The following is a 27,311-nucleotide window of genomic DNA, read 5'->3' as shown; positions in this document are numbered from 1 at the left end:
TTGCATTACATGTACAAACTGGAATCTGTCTGATAGGAATAGAACAATACAACAATCTGCATCAATATATCAATTGTATGGTCGATGAACCTATTACATTTAAAATTTGTTACAACAACCACTTATCAGACAGTTTTTTTTTTTTTAAAAAGTGAACAGCATGTGTGATGCTGCCAAGATGGTGATGATGGGAAACGCCCAATGAGCTCCAGTTCAGCTCTTCAGAAACCTATGGGTGACTCCGAGGAGGAGTGGTTGGAACCCACTCATATATATTTAGTTTTGTGAGGGTAACTTTAAATAAACAGACATAATCTTTAGAAAAACTGGGGTTGCTGTCCAAGAAAGTTGATCAATTTTCAGAGTGCACTTTATAATTATGCAATATGTGGAAAGTGCCTTAAATTCTTCCATCCAGAAAATAATCCTATCAAAACAAATATGCAGCGATGCACATCAGAGAGTCACGGACTAACAGGCAGTCACATGACTGACACATGTTCATGTATGGATAAGAACCAACACAAGACCAGTCAGAAAGGATATTTCACTTCATGGTAGCTCATTTGAAGCTAATGCCCCCCACCGCCCTCCCTTCCTCCCCCAGCATTTACATCCCAGTGTAGAGCTTCATAATGGACACACACACAGACACACACTGTTCCTAACGCACGCACTAACTCACATGCTCACACCCACGGCGATGCAGTACAGCAGTAATGGTGCTGTGTGAAGGGCAAGCAGATCAAGGTGACTGAGCGGACTGAGGGAGCGTGCTGCGTCGCTAAGTGCTACCGCTAACCGCTAACGGCTTTCCCAGATGGCGGTGTGTGTGTCTGTGTGTGTGTGAGCTAGGGAGATTCAGAAAGGGTGAGAGTGAAAGAAGATGAGGGTTTTAGAGTATGTGTATATAAGTGTATGAGAGATTAAGCGTGCAAGCATGTTTATGTATATGTCAGCATGCAAGTGCAGGAGACAACAGCTGTGTGTGTCCAGCATGTGTGCATTTTCCACACTTCTATTGATTGATAGGCCTTACTTCCCATAGAGCGAGATGCCAGTTAATGCCCAGTAATTGGCCCTAGATGGCCGAATTCTGGTAAAGGTTTGAGCTGTATTTTAGTATAATGCTAATAAAAATGGAAATGTTTCTCTTCTTTCTTAACTTAGAGTTGAGGATGCCCTTTTTGAGAATGTCTGTTGTAGTTGAAGCATCCCAGTCGAGCAAATAGGTAAAACCAACCCTTTTTTTTTTCAGGAGTAAATTGAGATCTTGTGTTTGCAAGGATACTATTGTGAAATATAATAAAGAAAAAAAGCTTGGCCTCCATCTTCCTCTCTCACATATATTCTATCGCTCATTCAAATAAACCACAACATAAAAAACGGTGATGTAAAGCTCGGCTGATTTCACAGATCACAAATGGTTCCACCAACAGCTTCATCTCTCCCTTGGTCAGTCCCGCCCCCCCCACTTCCCCATCTTCGCTCTCATTTTCTTCCTTCTTTGTCCCACATTTGTTTTTCATGTCAAGCTCTCTTTTCCTCTCTCTCTCTGGCCTTCCTGCTAAATAAACAATGCAGAAAGTTGACCTTTTGGGTTAACAGGTTTTTATGCTAGCTCTACTCAGCACTCACACTGATTCAATTACCACCAAAGGTCCACTGAACCACGAGAATGAGCAAGGAGCCCATCTCTCTGTCTACATATATGGCTGTCTATGTGCCTCGCTGCACTTTTGCTTTTGGTTGAGTAGCATTTAAGTGTCTATCCAAATCTGCATTTAATGTTTTTCTTTTGTGTGTTGTTGAGTTAATTTTTTTAAAGTGAGTCAGAAAAAAAGTAAATATGCACATAGAAGAACCAAAAGTCTGAATGTCAAAAATGTTTTTAAAGAAATACACAGTTCAGTCAGTCACCTTGATCCATTTCACTTCAACTAGGCAGCATAACCCCTGTTTTTACCCCTATTCCTCCCTCATTCCCCCTCTCCTCCTCATCCACTCTTCTCCCTCTAAGTGTTGAGTGTTATTTAGGCTTTACTGGCGCGTGTAAAATTCTGCAATTTGAAGGGCTGTTAAGTTTTTCAATTGAAATTTTCATTTAAGATGCAGGTGATGCTTTTTTTTCTTTTCTTTTCTTTCTCTTTTTTTTTTGTAACTGATGCTTTACTGCTCTCTGGACATGCAGGAACGAGTGTCGTGGGATTCTGTAGCAACCCTTCTCCGTCTGGTTTCCTGAATCTTCTTTTCTCCTCCTCCCCTCTCTCTCCAGGTCTCTTCTTTTTCTCCATTTCTCATCCCTCCTTTCCCAATGGCTTACTACTCACTCCCACCCATTTTTTTTTGCAGTCCTTTGACTCTTAATGTCCTTTCCTCTTTCTTTCTCTTCTCCCTTCATCCCTTGCTCTGCACCTCCCACCTTTACTCCTCCTCTCTCCAGTAAACCACAGCAGCAGAAGGCTAAAACAGGAATGCCAGGCCACCAAGCCTTAAATCACATTTATAAGGATTTGGTTAGCATAGTAATAACACAATCAACTGACAAGGGCTTGAAGAGGGGGAGCGAGTGAGACAGAATACTGTGTGTGCGGGGATCCATGTGCACTTGTGAGTTTGCTTCTTATGCATCCTTGTGTGTTTATGTGTAGCCAACAGTCAGTCCATGTATATTTAAGTGTGTAGATCTACGTGTATCCATGCGAAGGAGAAGAGGAAGGGTATTATTTTTAGCCTTGCACAGTGTCCCATGCAAGCATGTGTGTGTTTGTGGGCTTGTGTGTACATAGGTGACTGGGCTTTTGAAGGTGAGTCAAGGCTCCTAGGAGTCATAATGAGGACAAATGCTGAGCTTTACTGTTATCAAGATGCTTACGACGTGGTGTCAAAACGTGACAAGTAATACGGTGAGAATTTACATTGCATTTCATATCTTTACTTTTCTGCAGATTATTTAAAGTCTTTGCAGCTTTAGGATTCAATGAAGAGCTAGAGTGAAAGAGGACGAGGCATGACCAAGGTCATGAGCTCGATCTGTAACCAGAACATCATGAGGATATGAGATGTGCATTAGCCTTTAAGTAAATACTACCATCTTGTTTGAAATGTCAATCATTCAAAAACTTGAATGTCCATTTCACAGAATGATTTGGGATGATTTATCCAAACCCCGCATAAGTCACCTTCTGAGATGCACATATGTTTTCCACCAAAAGAAAGGAAAACAACACATGGTGTACTAAATTACAGTGATCTATGAAAATTTAAATGCAACTTTAATTTTAGACAGCTCTTAGGTAAGTCATTATTTTATTCCATTTCTAAAGCTGTTGGCATGGAAATTAGTATCTTTCCACTGTTTGTATAAAATTGAGATTTTGGACTTTTTGGGTCAGTCTCTTTTCACTTCATATTAAACTGACATCTAATAATGCACAGATCTCATATCACAAGTATAAACTTTTAAACTTTTTTCAAAACATAATCTATTAGCTCAGTGAGAACAACTATGATTCTATCCTAATAATCTTCTGTAAACTGTGATGGACTGTGAAATGATGACACCACAAATAGGTGCTAAAGTTCAAAGCAACAAGTAATTTAATATGATGTCATTACTGATAGAAGAGCAGAGACACAAAGCCACTGGTCTCTGTGGAACTCAGGTTGATGGATGCTCTTATAGACCGAGTCCGGTGAGTTTTCACAACACGTGACAAACACTCATCAGGAATAAAAATTCACACAGAACTCCTGATTTGACCAGCATTATGACCTACTGTTGTAAAAAAAATGATAGAGCTGTGACCTGAAGAGCAACGAGGAACAGTCTGCACGGATCCATACACCTGTCATTGTTCCTCTGACTGAGAATTTGCATTTTTGAATGTTCTCAGCTTTGTCCTGATATGTGAAACATGTTAAATAGAAAATAATCATGTTACTTGTCAACACAATGCTTTTAAATAATATAAAGCTTTAATATTAAATTAATTTGTTTTGAGAATTTTATAATATATAAATAATAAAAAAAACAAACAAAAAAAAATTCATATACACACACACACACACACACACACACACACACACACACACACACACACACACATATATATATATATATATATATATATATATATATATATATATATATATATATATATATATATATATATATATATATATATGTATATAAAATAAAATGAAAAAAAGTGTTCCCTTTGCCATGTCGCAAGGCATGCTTACTGGTTAAAATACAGATGAAAAAAGGTAGCGTGATTTATTAATGCAGTCACTCATTAATTAAATAACATGAGTTCTTTGTGTTCTGCCATTACCTTTAACCTAATTTCTGCAGCTTTTATTCACCTTTACACTTTCTCTGTTTCATTCTGCTTCAGGGATTTTTATCTAATGTTGTTTAATGTTCACACACACAGACACACACATCTACACACACCCATTTTTACTTTCTAAGACTACTTTGCTCAAATCATTTTGTTCAAGTGACGCTTTATTCATACTCTTCATAGTGTTCTGTAATACACACCCATCTTTAAGAACACAAGTATGCACACTGACACACACACGCACACGTACACACACACACACACACACACACAAACACACACACACACTCTTAGATCATTTAGCTAGTGTGAACATGGGAGTAGACAGAGGAAAGGGAGCTGTCCAACACGGCCAGAGTTTATGTTCACAGGAGCCGTCTGTCTGTTCTGCAACGGCAGGAATTCATAGGGACCAAATTACATTAAAAAGATAGATATAAAACTTTAATGGAATGATAAAAAGGAAAGGAGGGAGCACGGGTCTCTCTCTGTTCTGTCATTAGCCCTCTCTTTTCTTCTCATCCTCTTTTTTCATCCTTCTTTTTTACCTTTTTTCTACATTATTCTGTGTATGCTTTTTCATCTTGTTTCTTTTCTTATTCATGGCTTTTATTTCTGCTAAATGGGATTCAATGCTATGTTTAAAGTAAAGAAAACACAAATACAGTGATAAGAAAGGAGAAACTGTGACAAAAGGAAAATCACATAAAAAAACCCACTCTTTATTCTTCTGCCTTTCTTGAATGTATATATGAATGACTTCAAAATAATAACTATAATTATATTTCCCTTGTTAATATCAGTCACTGCCAACACAAAATATACAGTAGACAGATATACCATGTCATATAGTATATCATTTACTGTTAAATAGCATAAACCCACAGCTCTAATTCTCAAAACCAGATCAGGTTAGTGGGATTTTGTCCAAAAGAAACAAAACCTAAAGAACCCCCAATACCATAAAAACCAACCGTGTATGTTTAAGTCGCATGTATGTTGCATGAGTATGTGGATGTCAGCGTGTGCAAATTGTGTATGGAAATGATTGCTGCTCATTAGATGATAAGTTCTCTGTGGAAATATTAAAACAAATGTCTTACAAGTGAATGAAAATTGTTACATTTTCTCAGTTTATGGAGCACAAGATGGCAAAGCAGATGCAGGACTTTCTCTCACTATTTGGATGACAAGAAGGTAGTTTATGGTGACAAATGACATCTTGATGACCAAATCTGGCTTCAGTTCAGTTATCCAATCATAGGCTAAAACAACAAACCTTTAAACTTATCAAATCTTCTATTATTACAATTAAAATAAATTGACAATGACAATCATGCAGTGACAAGAGGATACAGATTCCTTCCACAAATATAACATCCTCTGCAATGTTACTTTGATTTCCCCTGACCTCTGTGACATGTGGGTGCAGGTTAAGTGGTTTCTTTATGTCTTGAATTTATTGCCTGAATAAAAGATCAAGACTACATGTTGTTTGTGAACACCAGCAGTGGTGTTATTGATAAGGAGCATGAAGAAGTGTGTATGAGAATGACATCTATTCAGTGTGTGCATGGGTGTCTGTGTAAGATAAGCAGAGAGGAGTAGGGACATTTGAAAGGAAGAGCGCAATGTAGCCATCCGGAAACTATTACAGTCCACACACATACAAAAAAAAACCTATTTCACTGTCACACTGATGCTGGGCACACAAACAAAAACAAGGACTCTCCACTTCAGAATTGCTGACTTGGAAAATAAGTTATACAAGCTCAGTGTATGAAAGTTTGTGTCAGTAGACACACAAGCACACACACGTGTGTGTGTGTGTGTGTGTGTGTGTGTGTGTGTGTGTGTGTGTGTGTGTGTGTTTGCTGGAGGGAATGTAATTCTGACAATGAGTAAAGAACAGGGCTGTAATCTAATGCATCCTAAATGTCTGAAATTGTGTGTCTGAATGAGGGTGTGGATGCATCACTTAGGAGATACACATCCATGTGGATGTGTATCTGGGTGCAAATATGTGTCCATGTTTTATATGCATTTTGTGTATGTACATGCACATGTATCAATGTATGCAAATCACAGCTGCTTAATGATAATGTATGTGATAATAGTGTGGTTCTAATTAATTCATAACTTTGCACTGAGGAGGCTTTTCCAGTGGCTAATATGATTCTATTACAGCAATTAGCCCACAATGACACTGGCTAGGTCACTCACACACAGACACACACCTTACAGTATGCAAATCGGATGTTACTCTGCTTCAGTCAATCCAAAGAGTGCCCATGCTTCCTCCACTTCTTTAATATTTACTTGTATTGTCTCTGAAGCTCTACAACTTTGGATACTTTTACAACAGGCAAACTTGGATAAACCATCTGCTAGTTACACTACAGGCCAAACACTGGTAGTTTTTTTTTTTTTTTTTTTTTACTGCACCCTTAAATGATCAAAACTGTAAAACTGGAGCTTAAGTTGAAGTCATCAGTACTGATGGCCTTAGTACTTAGCCCTCTTAAGTATCATGTGCTGCCTGATACCCATCTGCCAGTTACTTGTTAAACTAATCCAGTCTGGTGATGTGAGCACCAAGGCAGTACCAAAAAACAATGTGCAGACCAACCAACCACCAACAGGTAGATCAAAGAAAAGCAATCCAGCTGTGTATCAAAACCAAAAATATGATTGTTAATCAAAAGAACAATTGCAGTGATTTATTTTTGCATGCTCTATGTGTCCAGTAACTAAATCTGTGTGTGTGTGAGCAATGTGTCTGTAATCTATTAATGAGTAATCAGCATGTAAAACTCTATATATGCACTTGTGTGTATGTGTACTTACGGTCTTCTGCAGTACGTAAAGTTGCCCAAGGGCTAGCTGTCTGCCCATGAGTGTGAGAAACCACCACCCTGAACAAGTAGTCTTTGTATGGAGACAAACCTTCGACATTATAGGAAAAGGTGTTTGTTGCATTTTCCATAAGCCTAGGAGAAGATGGACACAAACAGAAAACACATTAATTGACTTACACTTAGATCTGGTCTAAATAATTTGTATAAACTGGTGATCAAACAAGGACAGGAAATAAGCAGATTTATAAATTCTGATCTAGTTTTTGCAGTTCATTAGAATGTTTAAATCAAACCTTATGAATTTTGATCATTTTTGTTTTTGTTTCATACTTAAAGTGTGAGAAATACGAGAGCTGCCTCTCAATATTTATAGACTTACTGTAAAAACAGAAGCTGCAGAGACTGATGCTCTCCCAAAAAGGCCAGTCTGCTCTGATTGGTAAACTATAATGGCCAGATCAGACACCATCCATAATTCTGCATTTGCTGTGCCGAAACTAAAAAAAAAACCTTGTTGGGACCAAAGTAGTTATGACTTCTTTATGCCAACAGGATGATTCATCATTAAGTGTATAAACCAAAATCATGGTTTTAATCATTTCTGGTTTTTAAGGTCCCAGTTTGGCTTTTTTTTTTTTTTTTTTTTTTGGTACAGTAAGGTAACAAATCAAATTGATAAAACTGCTTAACTTTAGTGTAAACAGTAGCATAACATTTATAATGAAAGCAAAACAAAAAATAAATAAATAAAGCCGCTTCCAGTTATTTCTTAAGTAAAAGATGTTTAAATAAATAAAGAAAAACATGATTGAAATTTGCCCCACGCATTGACAGCCAGTATCTTTACAGACATACATGTTTCAAGGAAAATAAAGATAAATCTCTCAAACTTAAAATTTAATTCACCCTACATTGATTTCTTTCAAAATTAATTGCATGTAAGCTGTATAAGATAAAGTAACATGATTAGTGGAAAGGCTATCACGTTTGGTTGATAAAACAATCGTTTTAATTTTCAGATAAAGTCTGTATCCTCTATTTTGTACCAAGTGTTGTGTACCAAAAAATCTGAATACATATACTGTTATACCCATATTCACCTTGTACATGTGACAATGGGAGATTCCAAAATAGCATAGATAATATCTTCAGATACTAAATTTTATGTTATGGTTAGAGCAGACGCTAATGTAAAATTAACTTACTTAGCAAGACATAACTAAAAACACAAAAACACTTAAACATGACTTATTTCATGAAGCAACATTTGTTAGCATAGAGATTCAGCACTGGACAGCTCCACAATGCACAGCCTGCAACTGCAGTTTTCTGCTCAGCTGTGTCAGTGTCCAAGTGTCTGAGATATAAATCTGAGGACACACTGAACGAGAATGCAACATTTTATAGCTATATAACGTATACAACAGCAAAAAGAGAAAAAATTATAGCAGGCAGTGAAAAGTTGTGCCTTTCACCCTTTTTATGAGCTTGGTGCAAGCCAACCCCAGCTCATACTAATCTGTGGTGGAATCCAAAGACAGACTTTCACGGAGCCCAAAGCCCAGCCAACCCTGGCTCCCTGAATCTTCACTATCCCAGTTTACACAGAGTAGCAACTGAAGAAGGACTTTACTGGAAATCTTTACCAAACGTGAAAAAAAGATGAAAACCAAGATGAAAAATACGAATAGAGCCACACAACCTTCATTTATAGACATTTTATTCATCACAGAAAGTACAGTGTACCTCTACAGCGCCTGTGTTTCTTTGATGTAGTCTAAAGTGCTCCTTTAAAACCTGTTCAACATTAAAGAGGTCTTAGCATAAGTTTCAAATGGTCACTTAACAGAAACTAGGTTTTCATACTTTTAATCTCATTCCCACATCACATACCTGATCTCATATCATGTACAAAGGAATCTAGGACAATGTAGAAGAACATTGTCATAAATGAGGGACCATTGACCATTTAGCATCAGATGGATAGAGGGGATGAATGAATGAATAAATCAGGGAACAATGAGATTTCCATAGCAGAGGAAGAGGAGGGCATGGCTGTCTGATATATAATACATGTAGCTAGTCATTTATTTATTACCACAGAATGAGAGCCTCCTCTTCTTGGATTAAATTGCAATTTGTTGTCAGGAAGCATGTAATGAATACATATCAGATGCACACCCTCTCCCTCTTTTTATTCTATCACAGTTTCTCAACCTTACTTTCCCTCCCTCCATGTCTTTGATTTTTTTTTTTTTTTTTTTTTTTTGTCTTTTTCACTTTTACACCCCCCCACCCCCCATCTCCCTGTCTTATTCTGTCCCTTTTTTCTGATGGGGTCTCAGACTGATGTGACATATTCGGCTGTGGTTGTATAATGTACCTCTTTGAATGTACATGTATATGCATATGTGTATATTCAGTGACACTTCTTAGGCACATATATTTCTCAGAGTGGTGCATTTGCCTACGGTCCTCTTATTGTTACTTCCTATTACATATTTTGGTCAACAACTTTCTTGAGTTGCCTTTCATATTCTTCTTGTGGATCACCTGTGACTCAGCTAATGCACTTTCAAGAAATAAATCAGTGTGCACACATGTTCATGTGTTTTTCTCCTTATTTTGTTGATTTGATGTTTTAGCTTACCTAATGACAGGCCTCTGTGGGGATGTCCTCATTTGCAAGCTGTAGTGAAGTAGGCCTGGTGCGTTCGAGTTGGCAGGTGCAAGCCAAGACACATTTAGACTGGATTTGGTTGCATGCACCAAAGTTGGTGGTGACAACCCATCTGGGGCTATGGAAAGAGAGATGATGATGGTAAGAGGAACACAAGGCAAGGGGGCAGTGAAATATGAAATTATGATGAAAACAGACCGGAGAGGTAGAATAATAAAAGCAGAATGTGAAGAAATGTGTGCAAATTTTATTTCATCCATACAAAAAGAGAAAAAAAAAAACAGCAATCCAAATCCTGTGTGTACATGTACACTCCAACAACAAAAATGAAACAACACAACTAGAAAAGATAAAACATAATAAATAAAGTGAGTAAATAAAGAAAACAAATCAAACAAATGCTTCATGTAACATGTACAAAAAGGACTGGGATGAAGTATAAAGAAGAGATGGGAAAAGGAATGCCAGTTTTACACTGATTAACTGCCCTCTGGGATAGAAAAAAAACAGGAAAACTATAGAGCAGGTGAGGACTAAAGTGTTATTATAATTATTATTTAATTTGACATGATTCATCAGCTGTATCCTTAAAGAAATTAAACCTAGACACAAACGCATCTATGGTTGAGAGCGCCTTAAGGTCACAGCAACATATTGTACATTAGACATCATGTCTCTAACTCTGCTCTGTCAATAGTGTATTTTCGAGATGAACATCTCAGCTGCAGTGTTGGTCATGTTTAATCAGTAAAAACATCTTTATTCAGTGTGTCATAGCTGAGCTCTTAACAGCAGCAAAAAAAGATGTGAGAAAAGACAGAACATGACAGAGAGAAGGACAACAAACACAAGGGGGAAATCAGAGTGGTCACATTATTGACTGTGAAATAAGAGCAGACCCTCTGATGCAAAGTGACCCTTCAATCAAACTTGGCTCTCTTTCCACTACAATAAGACTGATTGCTGAAGACATCACATGGTAAAGATGGCTGGGGGACAGGCAAAAACACACACATTCAAGATTTAGAATAATACAAGTTGTGGCTTGTTGACATAAATTATCATCCTAACTGAGCACAAATACAACAAAATACTTAAGATGAATATCTTTTAAAGGGGCCGCGTATACAACATGAAACACTGAAATACAAGAATGGAAACAAATTAAGATACTAGAATACTATTAATAAAAAGAAACTATTTTGTCTTTTTGCAGAACAAAGTGACCGCATGTATCAGATTAACTCTATATTTAAGAATATAATGAAAAATCTTAATTTCCTTATAGTTTCTCATTTGTTTTGAAACACTATAGAAACACTAGATCTGATTAGTCTGTGCTTTTTACTGCTAAAGAGATATTTGACGTGTAACAAGTTCATTATAAACATCCTCTGATCCCAATTCCTACATTTTACTCTTCAGATTCAGTTGTAATAAGCTAAATGTTCATTGGCTGAATATGTTTGCATTTCATTCTTAAAAAAGATCACTTTTGCCCGTATTGCTTTCCTCTCTCTAACCTACACGCGCACACAAATCACAGGCACACACATTGTTGGTGAGCCTGTGTCTCTCTCGTGCTGTGTTAGCAGGTACAATATCAGAGGTGTCACTAATCGTTTTAAACTATGCACTTTTATGTTCACTTCTCTCTCTCTGCACTCCTCCTCCTCTGCTCCTCCGTCTCTTGCTCCGCTATCTTCTCTCTGTTCTTTCATAGAACAAGGACGCATCAAGACAGTTTGCCTTAAAGAAGTCTAAAGAGATGCCAGAGGCACAGAGGTAGAAAGAGAGATGGAAAGAGAGGAAACGTCTGGTATTTAAAATTTATACTTTCTTATGCCTTTGTTTTGAACTTGAACAGCAGAACTTTCCCGAGTCTGTCTTTTGTTGTTTCCTGACTAACGCATGAGTGTAGAGAAGTGCATGTTTTCAATACTTTAAGTAGCCAAATGGGCTAAATGTGTCTTTATTGACTTGTTGCATTCCTGCTTGGTAAGCATCATCTCCAGATTTCTTTGATCAACTTTTATTAGTATGAACAGTTTATTGCTCATTGTCACACGACCCACTCACAAACACACAGCTTGTGTAAATAAGTATTATGATTTCTGACCAGATAGATATCTATCGCGATCGATCTTTAGATAAATAAATAGATCATTTGTATACAGTTAAAGTTATATATATGGCTGGATGGGTGCTGGACCAGCCTTGGAGCTAGCAAAGCAGGTGTTTGTTTTTAACAATTGTACTTGGTAGGCTCATATACTTCTGCTAAACAAAGTTGTAACATATGACATATGTGTCCAATTATTTCTATTCTATTCTATTCTATTCTATTCTATTCTATTCAAGTTAACTCAAAAAGTTATGGACAGATTTTCATAAAATTTGCAGGGAAATGTGAAAAGGAAGAACTGACTAAATTTTGATGATGATCTGGATCATCGTTTGGATCCAGGAACTAGTTAAAGGCCTTGGTGAAGGTTTGCGCTCTCTGAGTGCTTTTCTAGTGAAATAGAGTAATATGAAATAAAATATAAGATAATAATAAACTAGTCTAAATATTTTTAATCACATACCTACTCTTTAACTTAAGTTGGTTCCAGACCAATCAGAAAATGTTCAAATTTATATGAAACAGACTGCTAGTGGAAGAAAACTGCACTTGTGTTGTGAAAGTGTGTGTACCTGCTGGGGGTGTAGTAACGATAACTGGCAGGCTCTCAACACAACCCTGAGTGTTACATCCTCTGATCCAGAAGTTGTATTTTTTGTAAGGCTGTAGGTCAGTCACGGACAACCAGACGCCTGTTGATGTTCCTCCATCCAACACACCAACACCATCTAAGAGACACATAATAGAGATACGCATGTCTAATGAAGAAAAAAATCATGCACTGGTTATTTTTACAGCACATATGTATGTGAGGTGACAACAGAAAATGGATAGTCTGTTGCAAAAAAAGAAAGGAAAGAAGTAAAGGAAAGAAGAATGAATGTTCGTTGGGCAGAAATGCAGGCTGAGATTAGCTGAGAGTGATCAAAAGAGAGGTTTCAGTATTGAGGTTATGCAAGGATAGTCAAAGCAAAAGGATCAGAAAATTACACCATGCAAGCTTATCCAATATCTAGATAGAAACGCACAAAAAAAAACAAACCAAATCAGTTCTGTGTGAATTGATGAAGGCAGTTTGCATCAAAGAAACAAAGGGTTCTGGGCAACTAGAGTGAAAGACCATCTCTCTCTTCCTTTCACACACTCCTATCCGTCACTACACTCATTTTCATCTGTTGGTTCCTCAGCGAGGCACACATCAAAGTCACCAAGTGTGTGTATATGTTTGTGTTTGTGTGTGTGCGTGTCAGAGCATGTGTATGACAGACTTGGTGAATATGCTAAGTTAAAGAGTGTGTGTGTGTGTGTGTGTGTGTGTGTGTGCTCGTGTGTACTGTTCAAATTTCTTCATTCTTATTTCTTTCCATGTCCATGCCCATCTACACAGTTTTGTTGTTTTTTTTATATTTCACACTGTTTTTAAATCCAATCTCCTTCCATGCATCTATGGAAATAAGAGCTTCTCATCTTCCCTTTTACACTATACTCCTGTTTTATTGCCCCTTGTCTTTGTTCTTCCCTTCGTCCAATGTTTTCCTCTACTCTCCCAGCTCATCTTCGCTCTAAAGTCACTGGCAATATCAAAAAACCTTGTCTTTTCTATACCAGTCTGGTTTGATTACTCCCTCTGTCACTTTTCCATTTCATGCCTGACTTTCAGTGTAAGTTGGCTTTGTTGGTTGGGAGCGTGATTGTGAGTGTGTGTGTACTTAAGAGTGCATCTCTATCCATATTACACTGCTCTGCTCATCTTTGCAAATCCTTTTATCAAAAAAGAAACACTTGTCAGTTTTGAAATTGGTAATATCATTATTATTCTCTCAGGAAATCAGCAGTAAGTACTGAATATCAACGTGCCAATATGGTAGAAGAGTCAGGTGCTGCTCTCACATGGATCAGATATGCACTGGTACTATGATTTGCCATTCAATGTGCTACTTTTACCCTTTAATGTTCACTTTAACAATTGTTTCTCTGTTTTTCTGTTCGTTTTGGACAATAATAAACAGAATAAATGTGTTTTAGCAAATGGTTGAGATGTTAAAAAGAAGTTAATAATAATGTAACAACAGTGAAATTATTGAAATTTGAAACAGTAGTATTGTAACAAACACTTAGTTTTGGTTTTACATACCCAAACAAACTGGTAGAAATGGCTCAAGCAGGTTTATTTCCACAATTTTTCAAAGAAATTAATCAAAGTCACTGAAAATTTACATCTACTAAATGGTCGACCAGGACCTTAAAGGGTTAAAAGGTTCCATTACATGCAAAATACACTCACTAAAGGTTTTCAAATACTTGTGTCCCCCATAGCACATGTATGACGGCCAAAACTGAGAAAATCCTGTTACTCATTTTCTTGCTCCTCTTTTTTTAGTAAATGTGTGTTCAGATTTCAGATGGACAAGTCTGAGATCTTTCCCTTTGTGACCTCAAAAGGGAAATAACCACTTCCCCAGCAATGGATACTGCTATAGACCCTCCCCCCACCCAGCCCAGACAAGCCTTCTGTCTAAAATCCCAGAGTGAACACCAGTAAAAATCACATCCTTTCCCCAATAGAGGAATGGAGTAGGCATGGACAGGCACAACTCATGAACATTTAAAGACACAGAAACAGCCCATTCTCGGCAGAGCTCACCATAGCCACTTTGGAATGGCTGAAACTAAGGAGTAAGGCTGAACTTGGAGTAACACACTTTGAAGACAATGTTGTTGGACCTCTGACACCAAAATTAAATTGTTGAAACAATGTGTAATACGGGACCTTAAAGGCACCCCTTGGCTTGTCTAAATTGAGGGGTGAGATCCTAGAAATTAGATGTTTTAACTTTCAACCACGGCTGTGGTGTGAGAGAGATGACAAAGAGATGGAACAACTGTGTGTGTTACCTTTGCTTTTATAGTAAAGTGTGTAGCTGAGGTTTCCATTTGCCCTTGGAGGGGCTGTCCAGCGGGCTCTGACTGATCTAGAGCTCTGATTAGTCAGCTCCAACAGTATAGGACCATCTGGGGCCATCTCCAATGTACGCATTTCCACCTGATGAAAGAAAAAAAGACAAACAAGTACACTCATGTAAATACAAACTTTCCTTTTCATTTTACTCAAACTGATTGCATCCAGTTACTATTGGTGAAACATTATAAACAAAAAACATAAAGTCTGCCCTCCTTTGACAAGGGTCATAATTAAGATAAGTAACTCACCTAACTGATCACTTACATAGCAGTCTAAATTGAAATAAATCAACCACTACCGCACCACATTTCCTATGGGGTTGAATCCTTTCCCAGCTGACTGTAAACTGTAGAATGATGCAATTTCTCTGCTTTTAGTTTCTTGTCTAGCTTTTGTAAAGCTTTTCTCCCTCATTCCTTTGAGTTTTTCTGCTTTCTGCTGTTGTCTTAATGTTACCTCTCCTCTTTTGCCTTTTGCAACCTTTCCGCCAGATCTCTTATTGTACACAGATTTTATTTAATCTTCATCACTTCAGTCTTATTCCCATTTCCCCTCTTTACCCTATGTCTTTCTTCTCTTCTCCTATCAATCCTGTTGCAGCTCTCTTCTCCTCACTCCTTCTGATCCTTCCCTCTTCCTTTCTTGTGGAATCAGCATTTTCTCCTGGTGTTTGAACAAACATAGTGTCCCTATTGGAAAAACGCCCCCAAAATATGGCCTGTCCTCAGAGACATCATGGAGCATTGGCATTTCCTACCAAATGTCACTGTTGCTACGTCGACCCTCGTTATTGAGCTGAGAGAATGGATCACCTTTACGAAGCTTAGTACACACATGCATGCACAAATACATGCACACACAATGCACATGCACTGACTATGTCGGAGTGGACATTCCCACACGTCTTTTTAAGGTTTTGCCAATAGCAACAACCATCAGCTCCTTGAAATTACGTTCTGTAGTTTTAAGTCACTAATTTCACCATTGTGATGGAAGAGGATTCCAACTGGAGGTATTTGTAAAGTATATGTTGCCCTAAATACAAAATCCATCCATCCATCCATCCATCTTCTGCCGCTTATCCGGGGTCGGGTCGCGGGGGCAGCAGCCTAAGCAGGGAAGCCCAGACTTCCCTCTCCCCAGCCACATTTGCCAACTCTGCGGGGGGGATCCTGAGGCGTTCCCAGGCCAGCCGAGAGATATAATCCCTCCAGCGTGTCCTGGGTCTTCCCCGGGGTCTCCTCCCAGAGGGATGTGCCTGGAACACCTCACCAGGGAGGCGTCCCGGAGGCATCCTGACCAGATGCCCGAGCCACGTCAACTGGTTCCTCTCGATGCGGAGGAGCAGCGGCTCTACTCTGAGCCCCTCCTGGATGACCGAGCTCCTCACCCTATCTCTAAGGGTGAGCCCGGCTACCCTGCGGAGGAAACTCATTTCAGCCGCCTGTATACGAGATCTCGTTCTTTCGGTCACAACCCACAGCTCATTACCATAGGTGAGGGTAGGAACGTAGATCGACTGGTAAATGGAGAGCTTTGCCTTCTGGCTCAGCTTCTTCTTCACCACGACAGACCGGCGCAGAGCCCGCATTATTGCAGACGCCGCACCGATCCGTCTGTCGATCTCGCGCTCCATCCTTCCCCCGCTCGTGAACAAGACCCCGAGATATTTAAACTCCTCCACTCGAGGCAGAACCTCACTCCCGACCCGGAGAGGGCAATCCACCCTATTCCGGCTGAAGACCATGGTCTCAGATTTAGAGGTGCTGATTCTCATCCCAGCAGCTTCACACTCGGCCGCGAATCGCTCAAGCGAGAGCTGGAGATCACGACCAGATGAAGCCAACAGGACCACGTCATCCGCAAAAAGCAGGGAACCAATCCTGAGGCCACCAAGTCGGATCCCCTCAACACCTCGGCTGCGCCTAGATATTCTGTCCATATAAGTTATGAACAGAATCGGTGATAAAGGGCAGCCTTGACGGAGTCCAACCCTCACCGGAAACGAATCCGACTTACTACCGGCAATGCGGACCAAGCTCTGACACCTGTCGTACAGGGACCAGACAGCCCGTACAAGGGGGTCCGGTACCCCATACTCCCGGAGTACCCCCCACAGGAGCCCCCAGGGGACACGGTCGAATGCCTTCTCCAGGTCCACAAAACACATGTAGACTGGTTGGGCAAACTCCCATGCCCCCTCCAGGACCCCAAAGAGGGTATAGAGCTGGTCCACTGTTCCGCGTCGAGGACGAAAACCACACTGCTCCTCCTCAATCCGGGAATCGACTATCCGGCGGACCCTCCTCTCCAGGACCCCTGAATAGAACTTAACAGGGAGGCTGAGGAGTGTGATTCCCCTGTAATTGGAACACACCCTCAGTTCCCCCTTCTTAAAAAGGGGGACCACCACCTCAGTCTGCCAATCCAGCGGTACTGCCCCCGATGTCCACGCAATGCTGCAGAGGCGTGTCAGCCAGGACAGCCCCACAGCATCCAGAGCCTTAAGGAACTCCGGGCGTATCTCAACCACCCCCGGGTCCTTGCCGCCAAGGAGCTTTTTGACCACCTCAGCGACTTCAGCCCCCGAGATAGCAGAGTCCACCCCTGAGTCCACCAGCTCTGCTTCCTCATCGGAAGACGTGTTGGTAGGATTGAGGAGGTCTTCAAAGTATTCCTTCCACCGAACCACTACGTCCCGAGTTGAGCTCAGCAGCTCCCCACCTCCACTGTACACAGTATTGATGGAGCACTGCTTCCCCCTCCTGAGCCGCCGGATGGTGGACCAGAATCTCCTCGAAGCCGTCCGGAAGTCTTTCTCCATGGCCTCGCCGAACTCCTCCCATGCCCGAGTTTTTGCCTCGGCAACAGCTGAAGCCACATGCCGCTTAGCCCGCCGGTACCCATCAGCTGCCTCCAGAGTCCCACAGGCCAAGAAGGCCCGATAGGACTCCTTCTTCAGCTTGACGGCATCCCTCACTGCTGGTGTCCACCAACGAGTCCTGGGATTACCGCCACGACAGGCACCAACGACCTTACAGCCACAGCTCTGGCCGGCCGCCTCAGCAATAGAGGCACGGAACACAGCCCATTCGGACTCAATGTCCCCCGCCTCACTCGGGACATGTTCGAAGCTCTGCTGAAGGTGGGAGTTGAAGCTCGCTCTGACAGGGGACTCAGCCAGACGTTCCCAGCAGACCCTCACAACACGTTTGGGCCTGCCAGATCTGACCGGCTTCCTCCCCCACCCATCTGAGCCAACTCACCACCAGGTGGTGATCAGATGACAGCTCCGCCCCCCTCTTCACCCGAGTGTCCAAGGCATGTGGCCGCAGGTCCGACGATACGACTACAAAATCGATCATCGAACTGCGGCCCAGGGAATCCTGATGCCAGGTGTACATATGGACACTCTTATGTTGGAAAATGGTGTTTGTTATGGACAATCCATGACGAGCACAGAAGTCCAATAACAAAACAACATTTGGGTTCAGAGGGGGGGACCATGCCTCCCAATCACTCCCCTCCAGGTCTCACTGTCATTGCCCACGTGAGCATTGAAGTCCCCCAGCAGAACAATGGAGTCCCCAGAAGGAGCACCCTCCAGCACTCCCTCCAAGGACTCCAGAAATAGTGGGTACTCTGAACTGCTGTTTGGCGCATAAGCACAGACAACAGTCAGGACCCGTCCCCCCACCCGGAGGCGGAGGGAAACTACCCTTTCATCCACCGGGGTAAACCCCAACATGCAGGCACCAAGCTGGGGGCTGATGAGAATGCCCACACCTGCTCGGCGCCTCTCACCATGAGCAACTCCTGAGTGGAAGAAAGTCCAGCCCCTCTCGAGGGTACTGGTTCCAGAGCCCAAGCCATGCGTCGAGGTGAGTCCAACTATATCTAGCTGGAACCGCTCAACCTCGCGCACAAGCTCAGGCTCCTTCCCCACCAGAGAGGTGACGTTCCACGTCCCTAGAGCCAGCTTCTGCAGCCGGGGATCGGACCGCCAGGGTCCCCGCCCCTTGCTGCCACCCAGCTCACATTGCACCCGACCCCTACGGCTCCTCCCGCAGATGGTGAGCCCACGGGAGGTGGGGCCCATGTAACCCTTTCGGGCTGAGCCCGAATGGGCCCCATGGGCGAAGGCCCGGCCACCAGACGCTCGCTCTCGTACCCCACCTCCAGGCCTGGCTCCAGAGGGGGTCCCGGTAACCCGGGTCCAGGCAAGGGAACATTCATGCCGAGGTTGGTCGTCATCAAAGAGGTCGATGAGCCGTGCTTGGCAAAATGTTACAAAATGTTACATATTTTTTTTAAGTTGTCTTTTGTGTATTTTTAGTGATTTTAGCTGCAACTACAGTTCATAAAAAATAACCAAATAAGTGAGAAGCAGAAAATAATGAGTTAGTTGGTTTTGAGTAGATTGTTACCGACACCTACAACACCTTAAAAAGCCAAATATGCCGAAACATTCTGCACTTTTTGGCAAATAGTATTGGATTTTACTGACCATTGGTCCTTTTCCACAGCCCTGCGCTGTACAAGCCTGCAGCCTGAGTACGTGCCGACTCCATGGAGAGAGCCCCTCCACCATAAAGAACCTCTGGGAAGAACTGGAGTTTAAAATGAGGACTCCATCCAGCCAGAGACCATAGCTTGTAATAACACCTGCCAAAAGACAACATTTATTTCTGACATACGAGAAAGACAGAAGTAAACAATAAAAACAAGCAAAACTTATGAGACTAAGACATCTCAACAAGGCAGCTCATGTCTGAACAAGTTACAAAAGCTTTTTGTTCTGGAAGAATTTATTCATACATATAACATGAAATTACTCTGAAACATTTCTTTACTTAAATTACTGCTTAGATGAAAAAAAATCTTTATATTTATTGATAAATTTAAAGGTAATGCATTTTTAAAAGTGTCTTAGTGTCACGTTTTACTTTTGCATAATTTTACAACAATGTCCATTATTATTAAAATCGCCCCACTGTTTGCGTTGGTCATTTCTACATTTTCACACCAGTCAGTGAAAGAATTAAAATCGCAAAGTGAGCTTTGAAAATGTTACAATGCACTCTGGGTCACTGTATTACAATGCAAATGAAAACTGACTTAGGGGCTCCAGACCTGCCAGTCAGTGTGTCCTACAGATGAAAACAGTGCAGAAATGACAATTGTAACCATCGGCGTTACAAGGATGAAGGCCCTGAGAAGGACAGTGGTGCAAAAATGAACATGCACACACACAAATGAAGGCACAAATAGGTGTGCACAAAAACACATCTTCAGACACAAATGTGGACACACCACAAATATGGCCAAAGATACTCCCACACATTTAGATAGAAACCTACATGTGGCCGCACACACATACCTCTGCAAACACACACACACACCAGCACAATAATTACATGACATTACATCCACCTAATAAAAAAATGAAACAGTACGGTGCCAAATGTGCTTTTCCTTAATAAAAATGCATACAGAGGGCTCAAAAGATCAGTGCTAAGAACTAAGAGTCTATTCTGCTTTAATCATGTGTGGGTTTTATTATTTCTCAATACAGATATACACACCTATCAGGGAAGTGAAGACACAAAAACCCCACGGACGCAAGTTATCTGGGAAGCTCTTAATGTGGCCAATCACATGCATGTGAGTGTGTGTGTGTATGTGTGTGGACATCTGTATGAGCTTGTGTGTGTGTGAATAAGCCCATATCAGTATAGGCTGTAATAAAGACAGGTTGGGAAATGAAGCAGCGAATGCATAACAGGCTTATTTCCCCTCTTTGTCTGCGTGTTGCCCCGACCTAATCCCCGAGAGGATTATCCCCCACAAATCCCTGCAGAATTGGGGAGAAGGGGGGAGAAGGAAAGAAAATAACACAGGATCTCACTTCTCTGGAACCCGTCACCATCATCATCATCATTGTTGCGTTTCATTTATTAAAAAAAGTGGTAATTGAAAAAAAATAACTGAGCTTTTCTCTCTATTTAGGCAAAAATGAAATCTTTTTAAGCATGAGATAATCGGGTAATCATGATTAAGTGTCTTTCTTGTCGTAAATTTCTGTCATCTGATGAGAAACGCTTCAAGTCATTTATCCAGGCTAATATGTACACACATCGCAGGGTTTATGGTTCAAAATGCACTCATGTGGCATTAAGTGTTAAACACACGACGCGCATTTTATACATACACGCTCATATGGAATGTCACATTCGACATGACTACATGATAACATTCAATAATATGGACCTGTGTATTGGATGGGAAAGTCTGTGAAATGGAATCGGGAAATCATAAAAAGCTTTTGATGCTAAATAATTTGATTTCTTGAGCTATCCTGATTGTTAATATAGATCTATATAATTCACATGAGGGGCAGCATGAAGTCAAAAGTTTAAGTCTTTAAATGTAATTGTTTTAGTAGTAAAATAAGCTCAAAATATTATTAAAAAAACAGCATCAGATTTCTATATTTAAATGAAAACACAGAGATTTCCTTTATTTTTTCTGGCACATTTAGAGTGTGTTGTAGACAGAAAAGTGGAGGAACTTGAGATAAAATAGATAAAAAAAATTTTAAAAAAAAATAAAAAAAAAGGTCAGCAGTCAGTTTCAGTCTCAAAGACAACGCTGAAGATACCTCATGTTGTATTTCCTCCCAAGGTTTCTCGATGAATTAGTGCAAAATCCACTGAGTTAACATGAATGCACATATTCAGTTCATCCTTATATTTATAACACCAAACACAATGAAAGTCAACTCATGAAGCAAATTGAGTGCTGATTTGGACGTTTTTGTGCAACCGAAAAAAATAAAAAAATAAACACATAAAAAATAAAGAATCCAAAATTTGGAACTTAAACAGAGGTGAAAGGACTTTGTGAGCCAACAGAAATTACTCCAAAGTACTTGTCACTTGGATATGCTGAGGAATTATAAATACATTATAAATACAACTGAGAAAAGTTCTGACTGATTACAAAACTCCCCCTTCCCCGTAAACAGTGACATTACATTCTTACACTGCACATTATGCTCGTCTTGGGACAACTTTATAACTCAAAGTTCAAATGTCAGATTATAAATTAACAAATATTCTACAAAATATAGCAAGTACCTAATTAACTAAAATGATATGACACGGATTGATTATCATTCATAAAGAAAAATCAGATCAACAAAATGTGGGCAGAGTAAACAGAAAACCAGCCATATGAATCTGTGTTATCAGGCTGCAGTTCTCTCTTCAGTCAAAAGGGAGCACTTTCCATCCACTTAAAGAAGCTTGTGGAAATGCTGTCTTCTCAATACCAGTCTCTCTTACCACAAATCTCAGATTGTTTGCTCACTTAGCCTCCTTCTGTCTCTTTCCTTTTTCTTTTTTTTTTTGGGGGGGGGGGGGGGGGGGGGGGGGGCATTTTTTCTTTCCCTTTTGAGGCTTACTTTCTGCTTGACTCTTTTTTTATTCCAGCTGTTTTAACTCCTTCTAAATTAACTATTCTCACTCAAGAAGAACTACTCAGTAATCATCTTGTTGTAACTCTTCTTCCAGATGTTTAATGTATCACTTTAATGTGTGACAGACTGCCGTTATAAATCTACAAACATTATATATATATATATATATATATATATATATATATACATATATATATATATATACATATATATATATATATAAATAAATCATATAAACCCAAATGCCACAGGTGGAGATAGTTAGATACATATTTGAACGTGTGTGTGCGCGCGCGCGCGCGCGCGCGTGTGCGTGCGTGCGTGTGTGTGTGTGATAGTGTGTGTGCTCTGACCATTCGGAGTGTCAGGAGGAGTCCAGCTAACATTAAGTGCATGTGGGGACAAAGGGGGTGACCAGCGGTGCAGGGATATTCTCCGGAGTGCTCTCCTCCGTCTGAGCCTGGCTTGGGGGGCTTGATGTGCATCCTCCTCCTGTGCAGGCCTACCATGCAGAAATGCACGCATACACATACACACATAAGGGTGAATACAATCATACAAATAAAACAAAACAAATGATGGGAGACTCACAGCCACTGTGACAGTGTAAGATGTTCCAGGGGTTAAGTTGCGGAGTGTGTGGTCCTCAGAAAGTTCTGAGCTGTTATAGACCAGCACAGGCTCCGCACCATCATGTGACAGGAAGATGGAATAGAACTCCAAAACACCATTTATCTGAGACGGACGAGACCACCTGGAAAGAAAATGGAGATTGAAGTTAAATTTGTCACATGGAGTTCACTTAAACATCCCACACTTTCTGAGAGTTTTTCCTTAAAAATGTCTTCTTTTTTTTCCTACAAAAATACTTTTAACTGGAACACATTTATTATGGACTTCCAGTGAAGAGGTCAGTTTTTTAATTGAAAATACAGTTTTAAATTTATGTTTCTTCTGAAGAGATCAAGAACACCGCATACAGAAAATGAACAGTCATCTTTCCCTTCCATGCCTGAAATACCCCCAGCTCAAATTTTGTAGATTGAGATCTTGACACTACCAATAATTCCACACCGAGACAGTTAGATAGAGAGGGAAATTTTACTGCATGGGCTTTTTGAAAGTTCAAACACTAGCCTGTGTATCACAGGTTGTATTAAATGTGCATGTTGAGAACATAAACTTTGAAGTCATGATCCAAAATTAAAGAACACTAAACACAGGCTCCCTTCTCAGGTGCTTCTTTTTCTACATCAACTAGTTGGATAATCACCCAGTGAAGCAGGTAAAAAAAAATTGGGATAATTTTGTAATAGATACTTTGAACTGATAGTTGTTCTAAAAAGGAAACAACACACTTAGGAAAACATTGAATACATCCATCTCATTGAAATATTTGTTATAATGTTCTCACTGAAAATAGAGAATCTGCTGAACTTGATTCTGCTTAGCAGCTGTCCTTATTAACATGATATGTATATATATATATATGTGTATATATGTCTGTGTATTTTTATATATATATATATGTGCGTGTGTGTGTGTTAACCCAGACATTCCCAGAGTCCAGTCCTACACTACTAAGTACTATAGCAGGGGGAGGCCATTTGATGAAGTGATGGATTCCTTTCTTGATTCCTCCCCATTAAAGTCTACTTTTTGAATGACTGATGAGTGTGTGTTAGCACACAATTAGCTGCTGTGGCTAATCTATCACATTTATTTTAAGATTTATATGCTGTCGATTGGAAGCGTGATGTATGTCCACTTTCAAAAAACTAAATCAAAAGGGAGTTGAAAAAAAACCTGTATCATAACTCATTTTGGTAATGGTTTTTAAAAGAACACTGGTTTTGAAGTTGTGATCTCAAATCAGTGTGAAACAATGACATGCTTTCTGAACGTGAGTAGAAATTTAAAAACAACAAATAGTTACAGTAGTTCAAATCAAATAATGACTAAATAGGTATTAAGATAATATATTATAAAATTTTGGAATTTATTAAAACTTGAGAAAAAAAAAGTTGCCCTTTGTGTGGTTGTGATTTAGCCAGAGTTACCAGTTTCTGTCCTGAACACAGAATGATGTTCCTGCTTGTTTGTGTCATACATGTTTGATTTAGAAATGTTTGGTGAGGGCAAGGGATAAATCTGTTCCCACCTTCCTGTTTACAACCTGAATCCTTTCCAAGCATTGCTCTTTCACAGTCTTCTTTACTCTTTCAAACTTTTCTGGCTAATTTTTACTTGTATTTCTTTTTACTTTTAACTTTCATTTACATTTATTTCTTAAATAACCCCAACAAGTCTCTCTACCTGACTTATTCTTGCTCTGTTCCTCTTTTCTCAATTTTTTTCTTGGATGCTGCCCCTCTCTGTATTTCTCAGCTCTTCTCAGTCACAATAGAGTGGTATTGACCAAGTATGATCTCTCAACCTCTGCCTATTACCAATGTGCTAACAATGCAATACGCCGCATTCCCACACCTGGTGAGTATAAAGCATTTTACAGGCTTAAAACATCATGTTCCACTGACAGAAGCGTTTTCACAAATCCTGTGTTACACAATATGATTTTTTTTTCATAACATTCCCAATAATTCATGACTGGCTGTTCAGAATTGTGTTATTTCAATATGCTTCACTCAGTAGCTTTTGTCAAAACCCTCTCATCTTGTGTCTATTGCTGTAAAGAGCCTGTGTGCATGCATAGATATGAGCGTTACTATCTTTCCACCGTTTAAGTGACAGTCAGGGCACTTGATTTCCACACACAGACTCTTTCACTCACTCACACACACACACACACACACACACACACACACACACACACACACACACACACACACACACACACACACACACACACACACTCACACAAGAACCCTTGCACATGAACGTGACAAAAAAAGGCCAGAGATCCATCTTTCTTTGCCTCCCCCCATCGCCTAAAGGTGAAGGGTCAAGCATAGAGGAATATTCTGCATGATAAACACAAAGGCAGAAGGTCACTGACCCCTCCCCCGTCCTTGTCTTCTGCACAGACAGCATTTATGAAAGCAAGTAAAAAGATATAATGCATTTTGTCAGATTTGTACAGCTGAATTGCAGTTGTTCCTGAAAACAAATGATCTAATAAGATTACTTGTATTCATGCATTCATGCTGCACTGTGTTATACACCTGTTTGTGTGAAAACAGCTTTACGAGCTATAAATATAAGTATGGCATTTAAAATGAACCTGAAGCTGTCTATTGAGTTATGTTAGAGTATGTGTAATTACATCTTCAGAATGCATGTGTTGGTACTTACTCGACAAATATAGTCCGTGAGTCCAGGAGAGTAAGAGCCGGTGCTGGTAGGGGCCCTGGAGGAAGCTGAGAGGTCAGAGCTGTGACTTGTGAACTGTTGGTGCAACCCACTGAAGTGCAGGCACTCAGTACCAACAAGTGGGTGGAGTACACACCAAGACCTAAAAAACACAAACTCACTTTCAGTAATGTGCAAAACATTCAATTCAGCCTTTTTTTCTTATTTATATTTTCTAATAATTTCTCTAATTACCAGGAAAAGCAGCATAAAAGGCAGTATTTATTAGAAGCAGCCTTTTTTTCAACATGATGTGAACCACAAGCTTTCTCGTAATTTTTTTAATTACTCTCCAAGAATCGTCGCCCAGTCTTCTTCAAAAATATTTACAAGCTGTTTTAGGCTGTTGGGTACCTTTTATTTCATTCTCTATCAAAAAGATCACACACCACTTCAATATTGTTGAGGTTAAGGCACTGGGAATGATTCATCCCCTCACCTCCAGAAGACCTGGTCCCACTGATTTTCTGCCCAGTTCTTGTATTATTTGGGACATCTCAGCTTTTCTGCCTGTATTCCTTCTTTTGGAATGGCCTACTGACAACCACTCTTCCATAGAGCCCATTTCTGATGAGACTTCAGCAATCAGTAGTTAGATGAGCTGCAGTTACACATACATGTCTTCCAGCTACTGGGTCAGGTCTTTGCTGGATTTTTTGCTACTTTAATAGATATCCTTTTCAGATTCTGTTTATTTGCTATATACAGTTGATTTTTTTTTTTTTTATTGTTGTTTTCCTTAACTTTTTATATGATATTTTTAAATGATTCATACATGCAACTAAAGAGAAGGACACACAATTCACATATCAGCCTGAAAGTGCCAAAGAGCTTAAATGTACATTTTAAAATTGATTCTTTACGTGTAGACACAACACAAGTTCATCCCTTCTGTAAGGCACCTTTTCTAAGCATGATCAATTCATCTGCCAGTGATAAGTGGTTAAACAAAGGGACAGGTACCAGGAAATTAATCAAAAAGCAGTCAAACTCCCCACAAAAAGCCTGGTGAAATACTATTCGAGACCACGTTAAAAGATTGTACAAGTGTCTTAATTTCTTGAATGTAAAATATAAAGAAAGGAGGAGTTGTTGGAAAGTTTAGGAAATCCCTTATTAATGAAAGGTTCAAAGAAAAAACAAAAACTCTGAGGTATCTTGAACACAAAGTACAAAACTCACTTCTGTACCTCTGACAACCCTACGACTGCTGTAGTTTTCCTAAACACTGTGTCTATCCTTCTCACATCTGACTTTGTTATACCACTATTGTTGACTGTATCTCGGTTTTAAAACTATTCTGTATCTGCCCCACTGTTGCAATCTCACTCTATGACACTATCTTTTCTTGCACATACTGTTTAATTACTATGTCCATAATCCCTCTAATCACCGCGAACATCAGACACACTGCCTTATTAACCCAGCATGGACGATATGTGCTCTCATGCCTTCATCAACTTACAAAGACACACAGACAAACAGTTG

The 27,311-nt window shown here is 40.0% G+C and overlaps 1 protein-coding gene across 1 annotated transcript in view; it reads right to left on the bottom strand.

Annotated features, from left to right (window-relative positions):
• The window catches only part of ush2a (Usher syndrome 2A (autosomal recessive, mild)), a gene marked incomplete at both ends in the record, with an annotated part of 245,943 nt that overhangs the window by 103,142 nt on the left and 115,490 nt on the right, over positions 1–27,311 (bottom strand). The window contains 9 exon segments of the mRNA XM_079260418.1: positions 7,197–7,339; positions 9,858–10,005; positions 12,585–12,740; positions 14,908–15,055; positions 19,482–19,639; positions 22,808–22,862; positions 22,864–22,956; positions 23,046–23,208; positions 25,767–25,926. Coding sequence (XP_079116544.1) covers positions 7,197–7,339; positions 9,858–10,005; positions 12,585–12,740; positions 14,908–15,055; positions 19,482–19,639; positions 22,808–22,862; positions 22,864–22,956; positions 23,046–23,208; positions 25,767–25,926 — 1,224 coding nt within the window.

Source organism: Telmatherina bonti (assembly GCF_933228915.1).
Source record: "Telmatherina bonti genome assembly, chromosome: 1".
In the NCBI taxonomy this organism is placed as follows: domain Eukaryota; kingdom Metazoa; phylum Chordata; class Actinopteri; order Atheriniformes; family Telmatherinidae; genus Telmatherina; species Telmatherina bonti.
Note: the sequence above shows the minus strand (reverse complement) of the source record. Positions and strands in the feature narration are given on the sequence as shown.